Below are 27,111 nucleotides of genomic sequence, written 5' to 3'. Positions count from 1 at the left end.
TTTCCTTCCAGTGTGAAATGCCACCCTACACTGGAAGGAAGGTTGATTTTCAGAAATAGAGAGGAATCCCCATCACAAGTTTGTTGTCCTACTGCAAATACTGTCACGTCTGGGATTTGATTATTCTGGAAGTGGAACTCAATTTGGTCAGGTTTTCGTTCAACCATGTGGCATGTGCCATTTAAACTAACATGGTTGACACTCTGTTTCAATTTTATTGGTCATTTAGTCTGGGTCCAGAGGACCTTGTTCAGACAATCTATGAGGGGAGACAATCTATGCAGGATGCCATTCCCTAGTAAACATGGTGTGCCCTCTGGAGTCACAACTATGACCGGGTGCTTCACCTTGTGTCACCCAATTTGAATGTCTAAATCCACAGTCCCATCGACAGGAATTTCCTTCCCATCGAAGTTCTGAATTTGTCCAGGAAGAGGGGTGAGAGGAATTTGGTATTTCTCACCCCTTCCCAAATTCAGCTGATCAAAGGCCATTTTTGAGAGAATGGTGGCTTGGGATCCAGTGTCCACCAGTGGCAAAATTGTACATTGCCCCTGTATTTGGACCGGGGCATAAAATCTTCCCTCCTTTTCCTCAAGCGGGCAAAGATAATGCACATTTTTGGCCAAGTGATGGGTTAATTTCTTTGCTTTGGATACCGACAGAGAGGTGATTTGGGCAAGATTCTGTTTGGGATCTTAGGCACCTGTAAGAAAAAGGTGATAGCTAGATATGGGGGAAGTTTTGGACTCCCCTGGTTCTGATTCTGGGCTGCCCCCCCTTTTTGGAGGCAGTCACCAGAATGGGTTTGAACAAGGGGATTTTCGTGCTGGTCATTCTGGGGTTTGATGATGGGCGTTTTTGACTCAGTCCCCACATCTACTCAGTCTGGATTGGGATCCTTTGGGACCCATTTTTCTTTGGGAGGAGTTCCCCCATCCCTCAAGGAGAAGATCCTTTTCCCAGAATCCTCTGAAAACCCTCTCCTTCCAACCGGAAGATTTGCACCTCTTCCACAAAATGGGCCTTTTTAGGCTCTTTATTTCTCCTACCCACCCTCTGCTCCTTGGGTTGCAGACTTTCGGGGGCAGGAGATTTTGGTTCTGGTTCCTGGGTTTCCAGGGGCTTTTCACAAGTAGGGAAGGAAGCTTCCTCTAAGGCTTTACTCCACCCTTCCCCTTGTGCCTCCTACCTGGGAACCGGTGGGTTGTCAGGGTTCTTCCCCTGTCATTGTTCTGGAACACCAGACCCTGTATTTTAAGAGTTCTGAGCCGCCATGATCATCTGAGGGTTCTGGTGAGCCCTCAGCATGCAACCAAGATTCTGTGCCATGTTCTCGACCTGGCGCTCTAGTTGGGACACATGCTCTGGCTGGTTTGGTCTACCCTGGGTTGATCCCAGGAAGGGTAACTATCCCTTTTGCATAATACCCCTGGTTAGGATAGTTTGGGTAACCCTCCACCATTGGCCTCCCCTCTCCCGGATTGGGCTGTCTGGGCTCAGGAAAGTAGGGAAAAAAAGAAGGGTTGTTTTGGGGGTTGAAGTTTGGCGGGTACCGGGGAAAGAAATTTGGTCCGGCATTTGGGGCATTACTGCCCTCCTGGGGAAAGAAAGGAGGGAAGTTCCCTGGGTTTCCAGCTGTCTGGTTGGATCCCCCCTGCTTGGGCTGGGGGAGTACACACATTGGCCCAGGATTGGTCTGTTGCCCTTGTAGCATGGGCTGATGTAGTGAGGGGAGTTAGGGGTCCCATTTGTGGGGTTACCTCCCTGGCTCCCTGTTTGGGATTGGCCTGAGGGCCTTCTGGGCCTGGGGTTGTGTCGGATTCTGTGTGGGAAGGTTTTTTGGCTCCCCCATCTCCAGATCTAGAATGGGGGCAACCTTCACCTCCGCCACCTTAGCAGCAGCACGGGTGTTGGTTGGTTTGGGGCATTTGCTAATATTTTTGCTTTCCAGCGGCTTCTGCACTTCATAGATGCGCATTGCTTGTTCAAGCACCCAGTCTAGTGATCTTTTCTCATGAAAGTCACTCACTAGTTAGGTCATAATGTATTTAGCGAGAGCATGAAAGCAGAATGTTCACAAATTCCTTACTGTCAGTGCGCACCCTTCTAGTGGTCTGCACAAAGGCGCGTTTCAATTCCTGAACAAATTTTTGTGGGGCCTGGTCTTCCCCACATTGTAGGTTGTAGGCTGCCTTGCGGGCTTCTTGAGGGTTCCTATGAATAGTTAAATGTTTCAGGATGGCCGCCCTATAGGTGGACCATCTGGAATGGTTCTGATCCTCCAGCCCCCCAAAGAAGCTGGAGTACTCAGGGGAAAATGTCCACTTTACATACTGAATACAGCTTTTGCTGTCCTTCAGGTGGAAAGTCTCCATCATCTGCTCAAATAATTCAAGGTGCTCCCAAACCAAATATTTGGCATTTTTGTGGTAGGGCGTGATGACGCTCCTAATAGCTTTTATTTGCTTCAGGGAATGCTTGAGGAAAGCCCTCTTAACATTGTTAGCCTTTTTAGTTCTGGTCACCCTGGTCCACTCATCCTCTGACTCAGAGGCACTGCTACCAGAGGTGGCTGTCTGATCTTCTAGGTTCTCCCGGATTCTGCAAGCTTGGGAATGGCTGGCAGAATGTTGCGGCCTAGTCTCTTGGGACCTGTGGCGCTCAAAAGAGTCTTCTGACTCTTCCTTACTCCCAGGATAGGTTGAGTACCCCCCCCCCACTGTCCTGGCTGGGAAGAGGTTTTTAGTATGCTCTTTGTAGGTCTAGTCTCATGGAATTCCCCACAAAATTTTACAGCCTGATCTCTTGGTAGGTTATATTTCTGAGGATCCATTTCGCTGATTCTCCCCTCACTGGAGTCTCCCTGATCAGAGAAGATGGCCCTAGCACTTGGGAACCTGTACATAGAGACCTGCCCATCCATTTCTGGGAGGCACTGACCTATTAACTCCGTATTTCCCATTGGGTTGGAGTCTACCATCCCTGTGGCCCTTGGTTCATGTGAGCCAGTGGACATGGGGTTGGCAGAGTCCATGGAATTGAAGTGATTAAAGTCTCTGGCAAGAACAGGGTTCCTGAGGTTATGCTCAGTGGTTTCCCTCTCCCATCCGACTTCTTCTCTCTCAACCCTACTACCTGATGGCATGCAAGAATCTGACCCTTGTGTTCCTCTATTAAGGCCTTACTGGTCTCTATTAGCTGTTCCTGCATGTCTATCTGTCTATGGAGCCTGTCATTTTTTTTACAGAGAGCCTCATTGTCTCTCTGTGCTTCCTGTCTACATTGGGAGTATTGTGCCAACTTTTGCTGCGGGAGACTCACCTCCTGAGTTTGGTCCTTACCAGCCTGATTATTCTTTGCCAGAGCATCTTCCACCCTCCTGGTATGCTCTAACAGCTTTTCATAGTCCATTTTGAGTTCACCCAGTCCCTGAAGGGCCAGGTGATTTTCTTCTAGCTCAGTTTTTAAATGGCTGACCTCCTGGCCTAAGGCATCCCTTTCCTGAATTAGAGTGCCCCTTTGTGCAGCCAGGCCGTCCCTTTGTTTTCTAATGGCACATAATTTCTGATGCTCCTGATCAAAATCTGTTTCAGTGTGGAGATCCTTCACTATTAATTTATTATTTTCCTCCTTTAGTTCATCAATCTGCCCGTCCAGGACGATTATCTGCCCTGCACAGGCTCTATTATAATTTAATTGCTGCTCCAGCTTTTGTTGGCTATGTTGTGCAGAATCCACCTTTCTTGGCACTCTTTTTGAAATGTCAGTAATTTGGTATCCTGCTCTACCTTCTCTTGCTACAGGAGATCCAGATCTTCCTTTACTTTTGTCAGGTACTGTCTGGTTTCTCTCTCCGATTCTTGGCTCTTTTGTAGCCCTTGCTCTGCAGAGTCCAAATAAGTTTGGGTTTTCTCTAGGTATTGTACTTGCCAGATCTAGGTTTTCGGCATATTTTTCCTGTATTACTCCAATGTGGAAGTATAGGTAAGCCACTATTTTGGCAATTTTACATTGCTCTTCTTTTACTTTAGGGCCATGTACAATTCACTAAGTGCCTGGTGTAATGGACCCTGGTCCTGCCATGCATCTAGTTTTATGGCAGTGACTTGTTGTTTGATTTCCTGCAGCCAGTCATTCTCATCCTGCTCTACCCATTCACCCCTGACAAACAATTTGTGCAGTAAGTATTCTTTTGCAATATTAATTTCCACTGGGGTCGCCATTCCGGAAATATTAATTTCCTTCTGACTTATCTCAGGGTTACTTTACTTTTGCAAAACAGGTCCAACTCCTTTGAGTATTTCTAGTGAAGTGTGTTTTTACAGTGTAGCCAATAGGGTGTATGTACCCCGTCAGTTAGCACGCTGTGTTAGACTGTCAAAAGTGGTATGTCTAATTCAGGATCTCGTGAGGAGCCCCCAAGTTGTAAGTGATTTCAATCCAGCATACACCCAAGTCAACGCCTAGCATGTAGTGCACAACTGAAATCCTTATGTATTTTTGTCTAAAAGTTCTTTATTCTCAACTATATATCACTCATATCACGCCCTTCTCCTGGAACCCCCCCGGTCACACTGAACCAGGAATCAGGCTGGTTTGCAAAGGTAAAGATTTATTTAAGTATTTAAATTTTTATCCCAATAGGTTTTAATAGGTACACAACAATCACCAAAGGGGTGATGTAACACTGAATGATCTCTTTAATACACAAGGAGTAAGTAGTGAGCAAAACAATTCAGCACAGCAAATAATACTTGTTTGTGGTTTCAGATTGGATAGCACTGTGGTTAAAAGTTCCCCCTGCACACCCTCAACCCCCCAAATAGGCAATGTAAAGAGAGAGGAGGAGAGAGCAGGTATTCAGGAATTGCAGAATTCAAACAGAATACCAATCCCGCTTCCCCCCTTTCAAACACAAGAGAAAACGGAATTGACTGTCAAGCTGTCAGAATGGCTTTTAAAGTTATCCTTAGAATGGACTGGGCATAAACACCAAATTGCTGAAATTGTTAGAAATTCTTAAGGGAGCCACTTTGGATAGTTGTACACAAACACAAGCAATGATTTAATACCAAGAAACAATTTGAAATCTTAAAATTCAAGTCGGAAGCAATCAAAAGCTATTTTACACGTGTAAGAATTTTTCCAAATAAAAATTTGCAGCAAACTTTTCACTGCGTGATATTCGCGATAACGGGAGAACCGTATTGATTTGGAATGGGGTTGTAGATGAAATTTAAAGCTGTGGATGTTAGCTACAAGCAGACGTTGACATTTTGTTCTATCACAAAAACTGAGGGAGTTATGGATGTTTTAGTAGAGGTCGTTTTTTCGAGATAGGTGCAAGAAGGGAAAACAGGAATGTACTTTAAAATGACAAAAGGGTTTCTTACACTAGAGGATGCCTATGAACAAAACAAATACCACACAAAACGAATAGTCACTTGATCAGAATGACTGCCTGCGGAAGAAACACGCCTTCTTCAAATGAGAAAAGATCAGTGTAGAGATAGTTTTAGCAATACTAGCAGTGGAGGAAGATAGGATGGTTTGGATAGAGAGTTCAGACAATTAAAAAATACTCCTAACAATACAGGTTCTGAATACAAGATAGGATGGGTTTAAGATATGCCTTGACTATGCAAAATACATATGCCAGTGACACCATTCTTTCTATCGATACTCACAGGATATGTTTTTAAATGGAACCTTCAGGATTCTGGTCAGGGGATGTGATCTGGTCCAGGACAGACGGCTGGGCTCATCGGACTAGGCAGTGTCATCAAGGCGCTCTGGTCATGGCAAGGCACAGGACTGGACTGGATCTGCAATGCACTTTGGTCACAGCACGGCACAGGACTGGACTGGATCTGCCTTTCTTGGTTCTGATGATAATTATTTTCAGCAGGCAAGCAGTACAGCGCAGCCCGGCTGTATTTTAATACTTCCCCTTTGGTTTATGGGGTTATGGTTCTGGAATTTGAGGCCTAGCTGAAAATGGTGCAGCTATGCAATGGGTTCCGGCTTTGCCAAGTTTCTGGAGTCTGGAGCAAGGAAGATGTAGAGTTCAGCAGCAGGGTGCTATATCAGCATCAGGATAGTGAGTGAATCTGTCTGTCCTTTTGTGGGGTGAGCTGTGTCTATTTATGCTATGATAAGATGCCATAAAGGGGGTGTGTGTGGCCCGGTTTAGCCTAAGCTTGTCCCTTTTGACAGGTGATTGGGTCAGAGTCTACTCTTTGCCTTTATAGGAGGAGAGAAACAGAGTGTCACCTTTATGGTGTGATTTTATGATCCCTAGCCCCTGGAACACAAAATCTACTTTTGGCACAATCTATATTTACACATGTGCAACCTCTATAACAATCACATATACAGATTACATATTTTCCATAGCAGCTACTCCTCAAAACGCCATAGCTGTGGGATTCTGTCTCCGCTTTTCACAGAATTGTGCCCTTTTCTTCAAGAACACAATGTCCAATTCTTAAGCACATTTTTACAAGTGTGTGCAGTTAAAATGGGCATAAGTGTATGAATTTTCATAATTCTAGCGGAAATACATTTGGCGTAAAATCACATTTCTTTCAATTTCTTTACAGAACATGTCACACGATTTTGCCACCTCTTGAAACGTGCAGCCAAAATTTAGATTCACAAATCTGTTACTTTTATATTTATCACAACTTTGACTATCAAGTTATACGTCTTTAACAAAAATGTTCTTTGTTAATGTTCAGCTACAGATGGTTGTTTGGGTCCGCCTCTTTTTTTATCTCCCCGTAGTCCAGGAGAAGTCTCCTCCCTGCTTGCTCTTGGCAGAGGCCATTTACATCTGTCCGCACACCTCACATTTCCTTAGTTGCACCTGGTCATTGTTCCTCATGCCTCTGTAGTCCAGATTCTTTGCTATCCCATAATTAACACGTTTGTGTGATTTCCTGCTGGGAGAAGGACCTTCCTTCTGTGAGAAAATCTGTTATTCCAGTTTGGTAGCTTCAGGTAGGTTTAATTTAACTGTTAACTCTGTTGAATTTGTTCTTAGCTTAAAACAATCTTGCTGTATCAAATCACAGGTAGAATACTTATTCAAGATTTTAAACCATGGGATCAAAACAATTACAATATGGGTTACTCTCAGTAACAGGCCTCTTACATTGCAAACATTTGATTTCAGTTTATACATGTTTAAAGTTTAATCGGGCAGGCTCCTGACGGCTGTCATTCAGGCGGCCCAGGGTACTGCACCCAGAGATTTTTGACAGATCCACAGACAGGCTACTTTTCCTGTGGAAATTTCTTTAAGGTCTCAGTTTTTCAGGAATGTCTAAGTTCACAATGATTTCTTAAATTAAGGAATTGTAGCACCCAGCAAGATTTTGGATGTTTGAGGGTGTTCTGTATCAGCATTCTGAAGTTTCAGCCACAAAGAAAATGGAGTTAAAGCAAGATTTTGGGTTTCATTTAGCAGAGTGCTGCTTTTTCCTTCTGTACTCCATTTTCAATTGTTGTGGATCCCAGTGACATATTTCAGGAGAGCTCTGTTCCACCACTGACAACATGCAAGTCAGATTGGGCAGCCATCTTTTTGTGCGTTGCAAAGCCCTATTTTCAGAGGTTTTGGCACGCACAAAGGTTTTGTGGCCATTTGGCTATTTCTGACACCATCATAACACAGTGATGCGGCATAGCAGAGCAAAAGTGGATCAAAACATCCCACACACCTATGCTTTGAACTACACTTCACCGAACAGAGCCCCCACAGAGCCTATAGACCATAATGTCAGAGAAAGAGTAGTCAACTGAGATGCTGATGTAATCATTAGGGTTACAGAGGTCCAGCTCTGCTAGCCCATATATTTATTTACTACAACTGCCATGAGTGATGCAGCTAAATGCACGGTCATAATGATGTCTGACTTAGATGATTTAAATGCTCCTTTTAAATAAATATAAAAATAAATATAGCGAACTGAATGGATTTGAAAGAAAGTGATAACAGATTTGCTATGTTTAGAAGAGCATCATGCTGACATCCTGGCTTGAACGGGCTCACAAAGGCTTTGCGTAGGAGCTTGGCACCTACACAGTCCCTTTGAGCCTACGACACCTAACAATGACGTTTCGCAAAGTGCCTGAGCAGGAAAGCTGGGAGCTCATGCGCCCAGCTACTACATTGTAAAAGTAAATAATAGCAGGAATAATAAAATAACGTGAGGAAAAGCTACGAAAAGCAGATAAACTATGTACCTCATCACAAGTATGGCGGAGTGGGAAAAAATCAGCAGTAACAGAATTATGAAATTAAGGAATTATGGACCTGAAGTTGAGGATTTTCCTCCAGCAAAATGCTGGCGGTAAATCCTCCAACTCTCTGCTGAAAAATCAATAGAATTACTGTGGCAGTATTTCTACTGTGGTATTTCCACCAAAAAAAGCCCCGTAGAGTCCTATGGGCTTGAATTAAATAGGGATTTACACTGCCACCACCACTTGTAACCCAGCAGTAATTGCGCTGGAGCAAGTGGTGGTAACATAATTCAGTTTGGTGGTATCTCGGCAGATTTACCGGCCAGATATCACCAAACTCATAATGAGGCCCATGTACCTAAAGCATGCTAAAAGCCTTTGGCAGTATCAGTAAAATTCAATTCAATTAAAATGCAATACGTTCACAAACTAAAACAAGTTTGAATCTTCAGCAAATTGTTGTGTCAATGTAGCGTTTTACCTATGATCAAATGACAAAGCAGGTCACTACTATCGGTTTTGCAATATGTTGTAAGAAGTAAATACTCAAATAAATTGCTCAGAAAACTATAAAGCAATATTGGGAAAGAACTGACAGAATTTGGGTTAACATTTGGAGTAAAAAAGCATCTAATGATATACTGCTTTCTAAAAACCTGCTAACTGAAGCCCTGTGTTAAGAATCAGCGGATGACTCTGTCAAACCCTGCTTTGCAATAGCCATTGAATGCGTTTTGATACACTGGGCTCTACCACCTGTTAATGCCCTGGGATGTTGTTGTTGGATGCCTTAGCAGTTCAAAATGTATTTTACAAGGTTGACTGTGAACATTATTGATTACCTATAAGACAAGCACTGTATAGAATCATGTGGTGTACTACCTCGCTTTACTATAATCAAAATGATACATATTTTAATTGAAGCACATTAGCAACGACTCACGAATGCCCCCTTTCCATATTTCCAAACAGATGTGTGACTCAAATAGTACGAGAACAAGGACTCGATTTCTAATAAGATCTCCAGGGAAGGGTAAACTTTGCCCTGAAGATACACAGATGGAAGCGTGCATTCTGAATGAAAATTGTTTTACCTATCAATACAACGTAACAGGTAAGAACAAATGCATGGTACGTATTGATATCATTCCTGGTTTTATGCAGGAATTTGTAACATTGTTAAAATATATCAAGAATCAATTTAATTTTACAGAGTCTAAATTGTGTTGCCACATAGAGGGTGTATGGCAATTAAAAAAAAAGAAAAAAGTTCTGAGTAAATGTTTCTTGTACATTTCTTTATTATGTGCTCGTTCTAGATCCCATGTCATCACACTCCCTTCTCATTCTCATTGGAACATGAATATAGCTATCACTCCTGCATTCCAGGGCATTAACAGCCATTAACATCCTGCCTGCCCAAGTCTAGGGAAAGACCCAAGTGAAGTGAGGGCCTTGGCGAGGGATTAGGGCTGTTACCGGCCCTGTACACCTTTGAATAAGGGGGTGATAGCTACCTAAACCCCCGGCATCCATGCGGGGTGCAAATCAGTGGAAAGTCTTTTTCTTCTAGGGATGGGCTCACACAAAAACGAAGCAGATGGATTTCGTCATAGGAACATGAAGGGAAACGAAGTGCCACTTCGATTGTTACTGTGGCGATGATGATGGCGAGAAAGCACGGCAGCTGAGTGAAAGAGGCAGCAATGCCAGCAAGTCATTCAGGTGTAGGTGTGTGGGGTGGGGATGGGAGAACCAAGAGGGGCGAGGGTGGGGTTTAATAGTGAGTTAGTAGGGGGAAAGCCGAAAACAAATGGCAAAACAAAGGCAGGGGTGCAGATTTCTGTGAGAACACTGGCTATCAAGCGCTTTGAAACACATTGTGCATAGGCACTATACAAATACACAATCAATAGTAGAATGTTCAAGCATTCCCAGTCTCTGATACCATTGGCTCTGCCTTGCTTGCAACTGTTGGCACTAATGCCCTTCTCACAATGCCTTCCAACCATATTTCTGGCCAGGGTTCTTGCTTGCTTCTTGCAGAACCACAATATCCAGAAGCCAATGTGGTCACACTGGGACGCACCAAAAGGAGGGAGGTGCTAACCAACTGTTGTCATCAGGTGAGTCCATTCAGATCTAGAGTCCCAGGGCAGATGAAAGGCAACTCGTCTGACAAACATCAACAAAACAGGGCTGCCACAACAACACGAAAACCCGCAAGTGAAAATGTGCAGTGTCAAGGAGGACTTTTAAAATTGAGGGTATTGTTTAGGGGAAAGGATAGATTTAGATTGGACGGAATGGTCAGGTGACACAGAAGACATATGGGAAGGGGAGGAGGCGAATTTCAGGAAAGGCAGGGATATAAAAGCCCCAAACACAGAGCCACAAATTAAAGGTGTTTGTGTGAGTTCAGGTGGACTGGTCATGGATGGAGGGATCAGGAAGAGGGGGGAAGATGGAGTGGAATGCGTCAACTCCTGTGGAGGTGTTAGATGCCAGGTAAGGGTTTTTTTATGTGAAATTAGTATCAAGTGTGAGAGTGTCATGGGATGGTTATGAGAGTGTATGGTAGAGTGAGTGAAAGTAGAGAAGATAATGTGCGATAGGATTGACAGGGAAAGTAGGGGGTGACGGTAGACAGTAGAAGGTGAGGGTGAAGAGAAAGGGATAGGGAGTGAAAGATATAGAAAAAGCGAGTAAAAGAGAGAGAAAGATGGAGTACAGCTGAAGAAAGTGCAGTGGGAGGAGGTTTTCGAGTAGGTGTGAGTGTTAGGCAGAGAGAAAGAGAGAAGAGGAGTGTGGGAGGATCGAAGGGACATAAAGAGAGATAGAGAGAGAGACACAGAGAGCGAGAGAGAGAGAGAAAGAGAGAGAGAGAGGGAGAGAGAGAGAGTTACTTTGGGGATTGATCAGGGGAAGGAAAGAGAGAGGTAGTGTGTGAGAGCAGGCACCATCTTGGACTATCATTGATACTGGTTGGAGGGGGCTGCATTTCAGGAAGTCCTTAGAAAGTCCCAGAGGGAGAAATGCAAACAAGGTCCTAGCTTTTGGGCCCCATTGTACCCAAATAGGATAGCCTAAACAGTAGGAGTTAACTACTGCTAGTTTTCATCACACCCAACTGTAGAGATAGAACAGCCTGGGATTTTATTTTCAGGAAGTCCTTAGAAAGTCCCAGAGGGAGAAATGCAAACAAGGTCCTAGCTTTTGGGCCCCATTGTACCCAAATAGGATAGCCTAAACAGTAGGAGTTAACTACTGCTAGTTTTCATCACACCCAACTGTAGAGATAGAACAGCCTGGGATTTTATTTTGATTTTGATTTTGATTCATTTCTTACGCGCACCAAGCAAGCAATTGCATTTGGGCGCAGATGTTAACTATATGTTATATGTTTAGCTGTGCAGGCTTAGGGTCACCATGGTTACTTAAGTTCATTTGAATAGGAATGTTTTTAATTCCTTTATGAACGTTGCCAATGTAGTGCATGAACGAATGCCAAAAGGCAGCTGATTCCACAGCTTGGGGCCGAACACGGAGAACCTCCTGTCTCCTTTAGAGGTGTATTTTGTCCGAGGGACACATAGCAGGAGTTTGTCTCCTGAACGGAGGTCTCTTGTAGGGTATTACTGGTGGATTCTCGTGTTCAGGTATCTGGGTGCGAGTTTGTGGTAACATTTATAAACCAGACACGCCACCTTGAATTTAATACGGTCCTCCACCATCAGGCAGTGGAATGCTTTCCGAGATGTAGAAACGTGATCTCGTTTGCCCAGGTGGGCAGTTAACCTCACTGCCGCATTCTGGGCCTTGTGTAGGCTTGACATTTGTTTCATAGGAATCCCTGTCATGAGACTGTTACAATAGTCAAGATGGGCATTTAGCAAGGCTGCCACTACCACTGGCTGATCTTGGGGTGTTAAAAAAGGAAGTACGTTCCTAAGCAAGCGCAGGGCGTAATATACTGCTTTTATTTTTGCCCCAACCTGTGCTTCACTGGCCAAGTTTTCTTGCCAGATGCAACCAAGATTTTTTACTTTCCTAGAGAACGGGATGTTTTCACCTAAGATCTGTGGAGTTATGTGGGTTCCTTCCTCTCTGTTTTTGTTCTCTGATCTGAACAGGATTGCCTCCGTTTTGGCTGCATTGAGCTGTAACTGGTTGCAAGCCATCCATTTTTTGACATCTTGCATACACCGGTCTATCCTTTAAATGCCTCTGGCAGATTATCTGTCTCCACATAGATCTGCGTATCGTCGGCATAAGATTGGAAACGTAGACCGTGTTTCCTCAGGATGTCAAACAGTGGTCGAATATATAGGTTGAAAATCAGAGGTGAGAAGCGCTGAGCCTTGGGGGACTCCACATCTCAGTTGTATTAACTCTGAGAGGAAGGCTCCTAGGGCCACCTGTTGAGTTCTGTCTTGTAGGAAGGAATCAAACCAATCCACCACAACTTTAGCTGCTCTGCCTATAATTCCAATCCATTGGAGTATAATTTTGTGGTTGATTGTGTGGAATGCTGCCGACAGATCGAGCATCAACAGTATTGTGTTGCTTCCTCTGTCCGCAGCTTCTAGTAGGTCATCCTGGACTGCCACTAAGGCAATCTCTGTCCCATGATTAGGGCGAAATCCTGATTGGTGTTCGTCCAAGATGTCTCTATTGTCGACGAACTGCTGTAATTGGTTACAAACTATTTTTTCAAGATTGGGAGGATGGAGCCCACGAAAGGTCAAAGGCCTAGACTGGGAATCCCCATAGTCGACCGCCCCCCCTACAATCTGCCAAACCAGTACATATATGAAAATATCTGACAATGAGAACTCTTGATCTATATTCTGGATTTATTAAAGTAATCTGTGACAGTAGAGACATCAATATTTCTACTGAGTTTCCAGTCCTAAGTAGTAATAGATTGACCAGTGCATAATGTATATGGAAACCGAGTTGGGAAGGGGAAAGCAAGTGCAATCTTCCAACTTCAACTCTCTGCCTCTTTTTGAAATAGTCCTCTCCATTCCTGTTATGTATTCCACCACATGCACTCCCTGCTTTGATGGTGTAGGCATGTTTGTAGTTAGATGCTTAGAAATGAGCAACACAGTTTAAAACCAATTAATGAATCCTTTCCAATCACTTACACAAAGCATACAGTTTCTATATACAAGCCTGTTTGCTTCAGGAAATTGGAGCTACATTGATGATCTCTAATAAGGGTGAAACCAGGTATGTAGTTGTCTGCAGTCCTGAGAAATGTCTGTCTTGAGTTGATTAAGGTATGTATACAGTAGCACTAACCTCTAAAACAAAAGTAATTTCCTGGAGAAAATAGGCTAGGTTTGAGCCAATGTGCATACCCACAATGCCTTGCTGATGTAGCTCTGAACTCTAGGTGTTCTCCCAGCAATGGTTACTACGTTAGAGTAATAAATGTCATATCAAAAAAGCTGAATGCACATTTACTGTGCATTTGGCATGGGAACAAAATCAAATCCCATAATGACAAACAAAGCCAGAATGGGGTTGCGCGGGTGACCCCTAACCCTCTTGTTCAGCATTATGGCTTCAGGGTTGCAGTGGTGTTCCCCGATTCTATTACATGGAAAGTGGGGGACAATTAAGAGAAGAAGAAAAAAAGAAAGAATGGGACCCTGCGGCGGAGGCTCCATCACATAATTGCTAGATGTAACTGACACTGCAGGGAGAGTGCCATTGGAGGGAGAGTGCCATGGAAAAGAAAAAGAGTCAAGTGCGCAGGGCTTAGTGTTTATGGGTAAAGGAGTGGGGATAGAGGGAACACAGGCTTTCAACATTTTTGGCAATTCAAGCATTTTTACTTCATGCTTTTACGCTGAGTTATTTTTTCACTCAATGTTTTCACGTAGATACAGTTACTAAGTGACATTGTGGCATGTGTGATCTGGCTCAGATGGAATAGTGCACTTTCACATTTCAGGTGGAAGGATTTATTTCTCAAGCCTTTTAAAACCCACCATAATGTAGCTGGTGTTTGTAAAACATGCCCCAATGCTCCAACCACAAGAGTATCAGAATATACTACACTGATGATCCCGAATAAGGGTCACACCAGGTACGTAATTGGCTGTGTCTTGAGACATGTCTGTCTTGGGCTGATTAACCCATGTAGCACGTAGCACTGCTCTCTAAGACGAAGGCCTTTTCTTGGAGCAAACAGTTGTGCACTTGAGCTAATTTGCATACCCACAATGCCTTGGTGATGAAGCTCTGAACTGGAGGTCTACTTCCAGCGATGGCTACTAGGTGTTGTGACTCAAATGGAATACTGCACTTTCACATTGCAGGTAAAAGGGTTGTTTCTCAATACTTTTTAAACCCACCATAATTTAGCTGGTGCAATATATGTAAAAAAACACTATGGGCCTCATGATGAGGTGGGCGGAATGGGTTTAACGGCACCGGTAATGGTGCCGGTCAACCCATTCCACCCTATTACGAGGTTCCCTTGCAGGACCTGCTCAGAACGTCTGATCAGACCAGATGCCCTTTGCGGGTCCCGCAAGGGGACCAGGGAGCTAATAACGGGCCTGTTATTAACGGGCCCGTAATTAGCTCCATCCCCATTCCCATTGAGCCCTATGTGAATGATGAATTGCCGTGTCCTCCAAGGTTGGAATGACCCGGTAATTCCTCATTCAAGGAACCAGGTCACGATTTTGGAGGCAGCCATGGCGCTACTAGCACCATGGCTACCTCCAAACTCGTAATGAGGCCCTACATTTTTTGTTTTGAGACATGATAACATTCACAAGTCTTTCTTACAATTCCATGCCTAACATTTTTTATTTTCATGTTTAAAATCCAACTTCATGCTTTTCAATAAGGTCATTACCTTATTGAAAAGCATGAAGTTGGATTTTCTTGAATGAAGTTCTTCTTCTATTGAATCCCGTGTTTCCACTTCCACACTTCCCTGAATCCTTCGCAACTCTCGGTATGAAATCTTATCTCTCTCTCTCTCAGTACCAATGACCCTCAACATTGGAAATGCTTCGATCAAGCGCTGGCATTGATGGGTATACAACGATGCAGATCGTGGGATTCAAGGAGGTGTATTGATTTGCTCAGCCGAGCTCATTTTCAAGGGCGCTCACTTTGGTCAAGCATGGAAGCAGACATTGGAATTACTACCTTCTAGATACATAAGGCCCGATTCATGGCAGCAGTGCAAAGTCACTTTGAACCGGGCAAATATTCCATGAATCGGGCCCAGGGTATACAATGTAAGCAGTGCACTATAATTCGACTATCTTCAAGTTTGCAAAGATATCATGGGCTACTGAAGAAGTACACGTCTATCATGTTTAAAATAGGCAATTGGGAAAAAGCCTTTCTCATAAAACCAATTGTTTTTTAGAGAGAGTCATCCCAGTTTGCTCTTGCTGTAATTATTGAGGTGTATAGCCCTTTCTGGTGGGTAACGAGGTGGTACTGGCACAAAGCCCAAGTTGATGCCCGCGCATAGCCAGGGCGTTAACGTTCGCTCAAGGATATTAACAAACAGTGCAGCCAAAGGAGGGAGGATCTATAACACTTTGTGTACCCCTGAACAGGGGGCATATGCCGTGACAAGCCAGAGGTCCACATGTAGAGCCAGCGGTGGCACACATCGGAGAGTGGCTGGGCTAGGGAGAGCATTGCCGCCACGAGCAAAGAGACCGGTGACCCATAACACCAGATGTTTGCTGTGGTGACAGACCACAAAGCCTCACCCGGAGTGAGAGCAAGGCCGTGGACACTGGCGCGGTGACAGAGAACAAGGAGGCTGCTGTAGCAGAAGGCTCTGGGGAGGAGTGCTGCTTGCCTGGAACGTCGGGCTCCATCGGGAAGTAGAGCACAGAGTTTAGCCAATGAGACACTAGCACCCACTACCTGGGGTATTAAGAGGTGTCAATATTAGCCAACTTAAAAGTACTTAATGTATCTTTCTCGGAACGATGATTGGTTCGATCAGTCCTGCTGCTGAAAGCAACACACTGTGTTCTAATTCTAGAGCTTTACGTACAGAGCTAGCTCTCCGACCTGATTGGCGCACAGTCATGGACTCCTGAACGCTCTTGAAGATCCAACCCCGATTGTTGATGGCGCCGGGTCCACCTGAAACAAAAGGTCATGCCATTCCTTCCTTTGTACCTTGTATTACTTTCATGGAGTTACTGCGGCAGTGTGTCACTTCTCGAGGGGAAAAGCATGCTCCTCAGCGGAACCAAATGCAATAATGCTTTATTAAAACGAGGTTGAGGGAAATGAAAGCCGATGGCTTTTGCAATGGGACCGGATTCACTTCATGATGATAAATGGCCATCCGAGTATCCACGTTTTATTCTTTAAATAGTGGAGAGTAGGAGAGTTCAAAGGAAACAGCCTGTTCCCTCCTTACTGTTGGTTTGCCTAGTATCCCAGGCACGCCCCATTCTCAGTGGGCGTGCACTTTATAGAAACAAAGAGACGCTCATTCTAACATTTGCAATTAGCCACTCATTATGCCCCTACGTCGGCTCCGTATATTTTTTACAGTTCACCCCTAGTATTGAGTTGTCACGATCCATTTTAAAATAGCATTTTGCACCGTTTACATTCCAGATCATGCATTATTAAAAATAGACCGAAGAACAGTATTTTTTTTTTCTGTCGAGTTACTGCAGTTAATGTGTAATGATAGAAGATGACACCGGGGTCAAAGCCAAATGATGCTCTCTTTGGTGATATACAGATTGCAATAAAAGTTCAAAAAGGCGCAGCTATTTTTCGAAACTCAATTCATTATGTCACTTGGAAGGTTTGCTGAAAGAAAATGTCCTCGGGGCACGCAGATATGCTTCTCTCATTTGCACAGATCTCTTGTCACTTAGCTCAGATGCGGAAAGACCGCAAGGCAATTGGCAACTTCTCTGCCACGGTCTTCGTGCCTATTACATTGTTATCAGGTGTAAGAAATGACACTTGTGTTTGTCTAAACCCGCACCAGTCTTTCCTTCTTGCTAATGAAGCAGGAGAGCACGGCATAATTCACTGTGACATACACAGATTCTGTTCTAATATCGTATAGGCTCAGAGTCTGCATGAGGAAGCCATACAGTGATGGTCCTTACAATGTATGTATGTGTTTCCCACAGGATAGTGGGAATTCACATTTGCCTCCAAAAGTAATCACCACCCCTTAATCGGTTATTGATTCATTGAATTTATACAAATACATATGTACACTGCCTATGGCATTCATTCTAAGTATGGCGGTCCGTAAATAAGGGTGTTGGTAGCAACGTACCGGCACCCTTTCCGGACCGCCATACTACAACGATGCCGGTAGGGCCACGGATTCCACGGCAGGCCTGACCTGCCAGGGTTTTAGGCACCTACTGGCATGGTTGTCACGGAAGCACCGGCACCATTAGAAGTGTCCTATGCGACTCCATGGAAATGGGAAGTAGCTGTTACCGCCGCCCTTGTGATATTCCGGTGGCGCCGGGTTATCAGGTGGTAGTACGGCTGTTAAGGGGTTGCCAGAAACCCACCGCCTACCAGCGGGTTTTCGGGTAACCTCGTAATGAGAGTGGCTACGATCTACCGTGGATGAGCATTTATGAATGTAAACTGCAAAACTCCTAATCTACGGTCGGTTATGGTCACCTATATGCACAAGAAATTTGGATTGGGCTGTGAATAATTTATGGAGGTATATATAGTGCTGTTTGAAGATGATAGCATTATTACAGCCTGAAAGAATCTTTGTGATCTGCCACTCCATAGGTAACTTTCTTGCTATAAAATCTAAAAAGATTGTGGAATATATCCCACAAACAATGTCCACCTAATTGGAAAGGCATGGATCGATGCAAATTCGGTCCTCCCCTCTCATTTGCAAAGAGCAGGAACAGTCCATAGATATCTGCTGGAATGGTGGCAGCCCTTTTCCTTCGTTACACTTATGCACAGCTGTGATCCAAGAGGATCATCGGCAGGTAGGATATTTAGGGGTGAAAACGTGGGTTCCGCCCTGATTCCCATGCCTACATCTATGCCATGCAGATAGCTTATCTCGAAGCAGATGCATGCAGAGACTTTGGCCAGGATTCTCCAGGCCCACGCAAATGCATCCCTTAGTAGGGGATGGAAGGAATCGACTTGGTGTAGTCTTGCTTTCCTTCAATTCGTGTCATTGAACGTCTTTCTGCAAATGCAGAACAAAAATTGGTGTGCTGCATTCTTCACTGAGTTTCTCAAGGTGAATCCTCGAAAAATACCTTCCCATGAAAATGTAGCCGTTAGTAAAGAATGAGTAGAGAGGCCATTGCTCGCAGTATCTCTGAAAACACCTGCCCACACCTACAGCCACTCATACCTGTGGAAACAGCAGACAGTAGTGGGACCTCAGCAAATGCCGGCTCATCCTCCTGCACTGCTGCAACACGTGACACCTGAGGCACTAGGACCAGGGATCAATGAATGTCTTGGACGACATCATCAAGAAAAAAAGTAGCCTGCAAAATCTCTGTCCCAGGTAAGAGATCCTGGAATGGGATTGTTCTGGCAGCAGCACAAGGGTGTGCGCTGGGCCATGCCGAACTGAAAGACAGGAAGCTGAAACCCTCAATCAAATGATTCCAGTTGCCACCGGTCACCACTGGCAATTAAGGCAGAGGGTGTCACAAAGCACCAAGGAGGTCAGGTTTGAGAGAGAAACAAGCAAGGCCCCTGAACCCTTCCAACTGCCCTCCCAACTGGTCGCACTGAAGTCAAGTGTAAAATCGGTGGCTGGGGAAAACAGTGCAGGACATGGCATGATTGACACCTCCTTGATTAGGCAGGAGCCTGCAGAAGAGACATTGTTGAAGTGTTTGTGAAGCAGCACCATCTGGACAAGGAGGCAGCGTCGCAAAGGCCATGCCAGAGATAGAAATCAGAACACTTAACCCAGGGCCATTTCCATAGATAACTTACCTTTCTCTCCAGCTTTCAAGTGCGTTTTCTGGCCATATCTGAAAAAGGGGAAATGCACTGGATGCCAGTTTCTGGAATCCCTATAGTTGCCCTAACACCTGCAGCAGAGAGGATATCATCCGATAGTCTGTCACTCACCACTCGCACCACATGCAAAGTCCATGGGCTGCTGCAGAACTGTGCATGGACAGACACGCGAGATGGTGGAAGCACCACCACCCTGGGTGCTATGTACGTGCTTTACATTTTACCTGCAAGGGACAGAGAATGGAGTGGATAGCGACTATTTAGCTATTACGTAAAGCACTGTCCTCGGGTCGGATGGCCATGTTTGTAGGCAGCAGTCTAGGATGAAACAATGGGACTGTGCACTTTTCCACGTGTCAAAGTGCTGCAGTAGTCATCCTATCAAACCAATGCATATGGCTTGTACATGCCGAGATGGTGGAGTTAGTAGCATATGGGCTGGTAGTTGGGGTTACTTAGCAATACAGGCTTTGTCCTTAGGAACCTTTCAAAGCTTCTTCAATCTTCGCCTGCATTTCTATTACACGGGGAGCTGGCCTTGAGCTATATAGCTTTGTTATTTTGGAGCTCAGTTTGGTCTAATCCCTTGGGTGTTCTTACTCAGTGAACGTGGTCAGATTTATCAGTGATGTACACTACAACATACTTCGGGTTACATTTGTTAAAAAAAAAAATAGCTAAACTGTGCCAGGCATTATTGTAACCCTGATTGTCTGGATAATAAAGTTCAAAGCATTGAGAAGCAACGCGTCATGGAAGACACCGATTCTAGCAGCGACTGCTTCAGTTTACCAAAGTCACTCTACCTTCACAGATTCTGTGAACGCCCATACCGCGGTTGAATCCTTATTTGTTTTGGGTAAAATAAAATAAAAATGAACACATTGCCTTTTGACCAGATTCAGAATGAACAAGATCCCTGGCAGAGTGGTTGTACCGAACTGGTCCCATGGCCATCAAGGGGATCCACCCTGTACATGCCAGGCCGCCCAGGAAGAAGATTTGTTGCATGTCATATTTTATTATGTATTGTCCATTTTGATTAGATGAACATATTTACGGATAAAATGTTCTTTTTTCTGAAATAAAGTAGATTGATTGATGTACTTGTCTTGCTGCATCCTATTTAACAGTCCAAAGTCAGCACTGGAGAATGTGCATGGGGTCAAAGTTCACAATGTCAATGAGTGCTTCTCCGACCTAGGGACTCTCTTTACCCTGACTAAGAGATATGGGGATCCCATGGAGGAAGAATGGGCCCAGGAGTTGCTACTGAACCGTGATAGGTCTCAGGCGTGGGCATACAGGTCTATTTACAAGGGCATATTGATGTTAATCCTTTCAAAGTGAAAAATAAAAGGGAACCCTTTATCACCTTGTCGGGGGGAAATTCTGCCGGGGTCGACCGGGCCGTCCGCAGACCTCCGGGCAGGGAGGCCCCAACTCCTCCCGTATATCCCAGATGAGATAGAGTATGAGACACACGCAAGAAGCAAGGTGACTCTGCTGTTTATTAGACAAAAACGGCAGGGATGGGTCAAGGAGTGTACGCGTCCATCCTGACACACACACACTCGTAGGGCTCGCAGGCCCCTTTTACCTTAGTATGACACGCCACTTGCGTCACCTTGGAAAGTTAGCAAAAAACCTATCGCCACTCTTAATTGGTTGCTCGAGTGGTAGGGTTAGTATAGCATACGTATAGAGAACAATATTAGTGGACAAGGGTTAGTCAGGTGATATATCTGGGTTGTCCCTACAATTAGATACATGAGAATTGTTACATGAAGACCCCTGATGATTGGTTAATGTTAATGGCGTCAGTGAGAGGAGCCCCATGTCCCGATTGGTGCGCCCGCGAGCTTCCCAGCCTGGGACCATCGCTGTTCCCAGCTCTCGGTGTACCTGTCATTTGCAACAATGTTTCACTATGGGTAAGTGCAGACAATGTGAGGACTTATTCATAGCTGGAAGACCGACTACTCCCACTGTCGCAGATGTCCATTGAGCATTTTAATTGTATCTGCCTATGTCTTGTAACGAGGGATCCAGATGCCTTCTTCCTCCTGGGCTTGGCATCCTGTCAGGTTCGGCTTGGTCACGTGAGGTGGGACCGTGTTTGAGGCAGAATTCTGCACAATTAATATTGTTTTTCCACTGTGTGCCTGGTTTAATTTGCAGGTGTCACTTTAACGTTGGTGTGCGGCGTGCGAGGTTGCAACATCGTGCCCTTGATGGTCTGCTTTCGGAATGTGGGTTTGCAACATTGCGACCTTGGCTGTTTGCTTTCGCTGGGCTCATTCTGCAGGATCAGCAACCTGACTCTTGTTCTTTTGACGTCCATGGAAGCTCTTGCTTGCGGCCTACTGAGGCCTGGTGTATAAGTGGAACCGTTTGGTGCACAGGCGCTTTAGGTTATAGTACCATATTGTCTTATGACCAGTATCGTGTCTTCATTATATTTCTCATTGTGGCACCTGGTTTTGGGAGAAGCGTAAGCAAGCTCTTTTAGATGAGTTCATGATGCGTCTTGCGTTTCTGCATTTTGAAAGCCTATGTGGAAAATAATGAAGATGCACGTCCGTGAGTATGTCTGTCGCCTACGTCATAGCACTGAGTATATTCTTCGTGTAGATTGGTGCGGGAGTGTCCAGTGTGTATATTTGTACAGGTGTGCTGACCGTTGGCTAGGTCGTCATGGCATCTCTAACGACGTGTAGGTTTTAGTCTAGTTGATCCGCGCCGCAGGTGTCGGCATGGCCAGGGCGGGCTGCTGGGCAGGCAGATGGACACATCCATATGTTCCTGTACCAGGGTATTTGGTCGTCTGGTAGATGGGCAAACTCTTCTCGTGGCGGGTGCCTGGGTCTTGACCCTTTAGGCCAAGCGCGAGAGGTGAAGGACGGGAGCCTGGTCTTCCATTCTCCCACTTCAGTCCCCCCTCTGGTCGACTTGTCGACCACAAACATATCCTTTTCATTATCTCCTCTTACTCTCCATATCTTAGTTATTCCTCCTAAATGTCCATAGTGGTTCAAATGATCTTCAAATGACCAATACATATATTCACAGGTTCCTCCAGGAGTACAATATACCCATTTCCCTATGTAGCTCCTGGGGTTTCTTGGGTTCTCGATCTTCACCGATGGTGGGTCCAGATGGTTGGTGATGATCTGGTTGTGCAACTTCTCTCTCTCTTGTATTATTATGCCTGTGTGTTGGCCGTCATCTGCTGGCATCAAGGGGTGCATACCGACCATTTCAAGCAACTCGTCAGTGGTGCGTGCCTTCCGGGCCTTCCAAAATCTTATTATGATCAGTGTAGCTCCAGCCAAAATAGTACAACCAACTATAATTTTCAGTCCATCTGACAGCCAAGATGGCATCCATGACCATAATAGCGAAAACCAGCTCTCATCCTTGTTCACACCGTTACTTTCATCCATCATTTTGGAGTGCATCTGGGCCAATTGTGAAACTGCTTCTGTCAGTGTACCATTGTCAGCATCGTTGGCAGGAATGAACGTGCAGCATGATTGCCCAATCTTTGCGCAGACTCCTCCTTCCATGGCTGTGAGGAGGTCCAATACATATCTGTTCTGGAGTGCTACCGTCCTTATAGCTCGCAGCTCCTCTTTTATTGCGTTAAATCCATTTACTGTAGAATTGATGGTCATCATTAGTTCCCATCTAGTTATCTGGAGCCATTTTGCGTTTGCGTAAGCCTGCAGTCCCGGATGTATTATTGAGGAGAAGAACATTGCTGCTCTGCTGAATAGTCTGTGTTCTGGCGGGATTGAAGTGAGTGCCGTTTCCGACCTTCCCCACAGGTAATTTCCTGTCAGAGGTTCTCCTTGTCTTTTCCTTCTATTTAGGACAGTATCATTGCTGTTGGTCCTGTTCCCTTGCTCCTCCTGAGGTGGTGCAGATCTCTTCTTTCTCTTGTCCCCTTCATCCATTTTGGGAAAGTTCGCCACATTCACATGCTTCTTGGGTACCACTAGTGATGGTACATTGACGTGTACCATTGTGCACACACCATTCCACAGGGGAGGCGGTGTATGGTATGCCTTTTCTCCACAGGCCCAATAATGGTCCATTATTACTGCTGTTCCTGCTCCCCCCTCAGGTAACTCCATCACGCTTGCACAGTTGGTGTTGTATCCTACGTCCACCTCTCCTTTATGTTGGTAGCATACCTTAGGCGCAGTCAGCGGCAGTATTGTTATTGGGTTTTCATCCGTCTCTATCCACGTGAGCATGGGTACGTACTTGATCCACGTCGTCCAACATCTCTGGTTGCGTGCCTCGATAGTTGAGATAGTTTCTTTTGTTACCATGTTGCTGCCAATCACTCCTATCTCCCAACTGTTGTCCAGGTACACCTTCCCTGTTATCGTCACCAGTGGTCTCTCCCAACATCCTTGTTTACCAGGAACTTCAGTGGCGTACCAATCACATGGTAAATACTGCAGTGTTACTTTCTTTGTTTCCCCTTTTGCAGGACCACTTGTTATGTATTTGAATGCTTCAGCATGTACGCTGCTCTTGTGGTAACTCAAATAAGTCTTGAGGAAGTTGTTTTCATATGGGTATGAGTCTCGTGTTTTCCACACCATATGCACCACTGTCCCTTGGAATCTTCCTTTCGTTTGGAACCGTGCCAAGTATATTATGCATTGTGCTGTCTTTTCATCTATTTCCGTGGCAACAAATGTTCGAGAAGCGCTCATGGCGTATGGTATTAATGAGCAAACGTAGCAGCTGTCCTCTGTTGTCTGCTTACCAATGCGGGTCATGTGTTGGTACCATATGTTGTTTGAGACGTGTGCTGAATCTTGTATATAATTATCAATACCTTTATTATCTGAGTATGTGCTGCGTTTAACTATATTTTGCTTGTGTGCAATTTTACTAGTATCACCTGACGTAACACCTGTACTGCCATACAGAGGCAGCCAAGAACCCGGTGATCATCAAAATCCCTATTATCTTTATTACATATGCTAATTTCACCGGCATTTTGCTCTTACCTTGCTGCAGTCCTGGCAGCGTATTCTTGCAACGTTAAAGTTGCCCGCCTGAAAATTCTCAATATGCTGGTTATTAAATGTTAGTTGTTGTTTTTTCTTTAAGCTCTTTCTATCAAATAGTCATTCAGTGCCCAGGCGAAGAGCTGTTCCCACGCTACTCTAAGCGATCTATCTCTTAGGACAGGCAAGTATGGGTGGAGGTGGGGCATTGAATATTCTATGGCCAAGAGGAATGCTGTGTAGTAGACACGTACCCTTCTCCTTTTCAGGTAGGTTGGCCTTTTTATTTCATATACAAATTGGTGTGACAATTCTTCCGGGTAGTTATCGTCTGAGGGTACCATCTACTCCTGGGCAGTGAATTTGTTAGTTATCTATTTTCTTAGCAATACAATAATACGCAGTTCCTGCATGTGCGAGAGAAAAGAAAAGAGAGCATTCACGTGTTTACATGTGTACATGTGCAAGGCAATGTCCTTCAGTTCAGTTGTTACTGTAGTGGGGGTAGGGGCCAATGGGCAGGGGGTTTGGACTCAACTGGCGGAAGTATTTTTACTCTTTGAGCGTGTGACCATGGGGTGGGCAGTATGGGGATCACCCCTTTCTTCTTCAGTTATTGTCTCTAGGGAATCTGGGGAGTGACAGGGTATGGGAACAATTGGGTTGTTGGCTGCGGTAGAACTCTCTTCCTCCGTTGGTGATGTTGTTGCTGTACTCCCAATGGACCTGTCGGTGGCGCTGGGGCGGGTCTGGAGTTTGTAGATCTTTACATCGTGTAGGTCATGGGTGCACAACATACGGCCCGCGGGCCAAGTGCGGCCCGTGATGCTGCTGGATGCGGCCCGGCAGGGTTGAAGACTTTCCTAATGGAAGGCGGTCCGCAAGCAGCAAAGGTCGCCCTCCATTAAGAAAGTCTTTGTTTTCCTTGCCGGGCCGTGAGTCACACAGTGTGTGTGTGTGTATGCTGCCAGGGAAGCTGGGGCTCAGTGACCTAATCTGCCCTGGCAGGGGTGCAGAGTAGGGGGGGCTGCGGGGCCCTCCCCCCCCGCCCCCGGCAGAATGAAGTCGGGGCTGAGCAATCCCCACCCCCCCCCACGGGCCGCACAGAAGAGGGGCAGTATGGATGGCCCTTTGTTCCATCCATACTGTCTCTCTCTGGCGGCCCGGGTAAAAGCCGGAGAAAAAAAGATGTTTAAAAATGGAGGGACGGATGCAAAGCAAGAGGCTCTTGTTTTGCATCTGTCCCTCCATTTCTAAAAATCGTTTTGGGTTGGGTATACTTCTACATCTGTGCACCGGGGTGCACAGATGTAGAGGTACACCCAACCCAAAACGATTTGGGCAGTGCCAGAAGCCTCGCCAGCGTTCCAGGACGTCTGGGTAAGTACATGGTGGGAGGGCTGTATGTTTGTGTGTGTGTCTGTTTCGGCTCCGTCCTGTGTTTTTTGTTTTTGTATGTATGTTGAGATGCGGAGGTGGGGGTGTGTGTCGGGTGTGTATGGGTGTGTTTGTATTTGTATGTCTGCATTGTATGTTGAGATGCGGAGGTGGGGGGGTGTCGGGTGTCTATGGGTGTGTTTGTATTTGTATGTCTGCAGTGTATGTTGAGATGCGGGGGTGGGGTGTGTGTCGGGTCTGCTTGAATGTGTTTGTGTGCAAGTGCAGTGTATGTTGAGATGCGGGTGTGGGGTGTGTCGGGTCTGCCTGAATGTGTTTGTGTGCAAGTGCAGTGTATGTTGAGATGCGGGGGTGTGGTGTGTGTCGGGTCTGCCTGAATGTGTTTGTGTGCAAGTTCAGTGTATGTTGAGATGCGGGGGTGGGGTGTGTGTCGGGTCTGCCTGAATTTGTTTGTGTGCAAGTGCAGTGTATGTTGAGATGCGGGGGTGTGGTGTGTGTCGGGTCTGCCTGAATGTGTTTGTGTGCAAGTTCAGTGTATGTTGAGATGCGGGGGTGGGGTGTGTGTCAGGTCTGCCTGAATGTGTTTGTGTGCAAGTGCAGTGTATGTTGAGATGCGGAGAGGGGGTGTGTGTCGGGTCTGCCTGAATGTGTTTGTGTGCAAGTGCAGTGTGTGTTGAGATGCGGACGGGGGGTGTGTGTCGGGTCTGCCTGAATGTTTGTTGTTGTGTGAAAGTGCATGTTGAGATGCGGGTGTGGGGTGTGTGTCGGGTCTGCCTGAATGTGTTTGTGGGCAAGTGCAGTGTATGTTGAGATGCTGGGAGGGTGGGGATGGGGGGGCTGGGGGGGTGAGGTCGGGTCTGCCTGAATGTTTGTTGTTGTTGTGTGCACATTCAGTGTGTGTTGAGATGTGGGAGGTCCGAGTCTGTATGCGTGCATGCTTGCGAGTTTGTGTGCTGAGTTGGGGGGGCTCGAGTTTGTATGGGTGCATGGTGTATGCTTGTGGGTTTGTATGCTGAGTTGGGGGTGGGGGTTCGGGTCTGTATGGGTGCATGGTGTATGCTTGTGGGTTTGTGTGCTGAGTTGGGGGGTGGGGGTTCGGGTCTGTATGGGTGCATGGTGTATACTTGTTAGTTTGTATGCAGGGGTGGGGGGGGTTGGGGTCTGTATGAGTATGGGCATAGTGTTTGCTTGAGCGGTGGGTGTCTTGGGGCATAGTGTTTGCATGAGGGGTGGGTGCTTTGGGGCATAGTGTTTGCATGAGGGGTGGGTGTCTTGGGGCATTGTGTTTGCATGAGGGGTGGGTGTGTTGGGGCATTGTGTTTGCATGAGGGGTGGGTGTCATGGGGCATAGTGTTTGGTTGAGGGGTGGGTGTCTTGGGGCATAGTGTTTGCTTGAGAGGTGGGTGTC

General features: G+C 45.6%; 1 protein-coding gene across 1 annotated transcript in view; it reads left to right on the top strand.

Moving 5' to 3' along the window:
• THSD7B (thrombospondin type 1 domain containing 7B) overlaps positions 1-27,111 on the top strand; it is a 2,969,219-nt gene that overhangs the window by 2,566,435 nt on the left and 375,673 nt on the right. The window contains exon 18 of the mRNA XM_069616536.1: positions 9,226-9,367. Within this exon, the coding sequence (XP_069472637.1) occupies positions 9,226-9,367 (142 nt within the window). The remainder of the gene's footprint in view (positions 1-9,225; positions 9,368-27,111) is intronic.

The sequence above is a fragment of the Ambystoma mexicanum genome, chromosome 9, assembly GCF_040938575.1.
Source record: "Ambystoma mexicanum isolate Mex_15411 chromosome 9, UKY_AmexF1_1, whole genome shotgun sequence".
In the NCBI taxonomy this organism is placed as follows: domain Eukaryota; kingdom Metazoa; phylum Chordata; class Amphibia; order Caudata; family Ambystomatidae; genus Ambystoma; species Ambystoma mexicanum.
The sequence above is the reverse complement of the archived record's forward strand: the minus strand, read 5'-3'. Positions and strand labels throughout refer to the sequence as shown.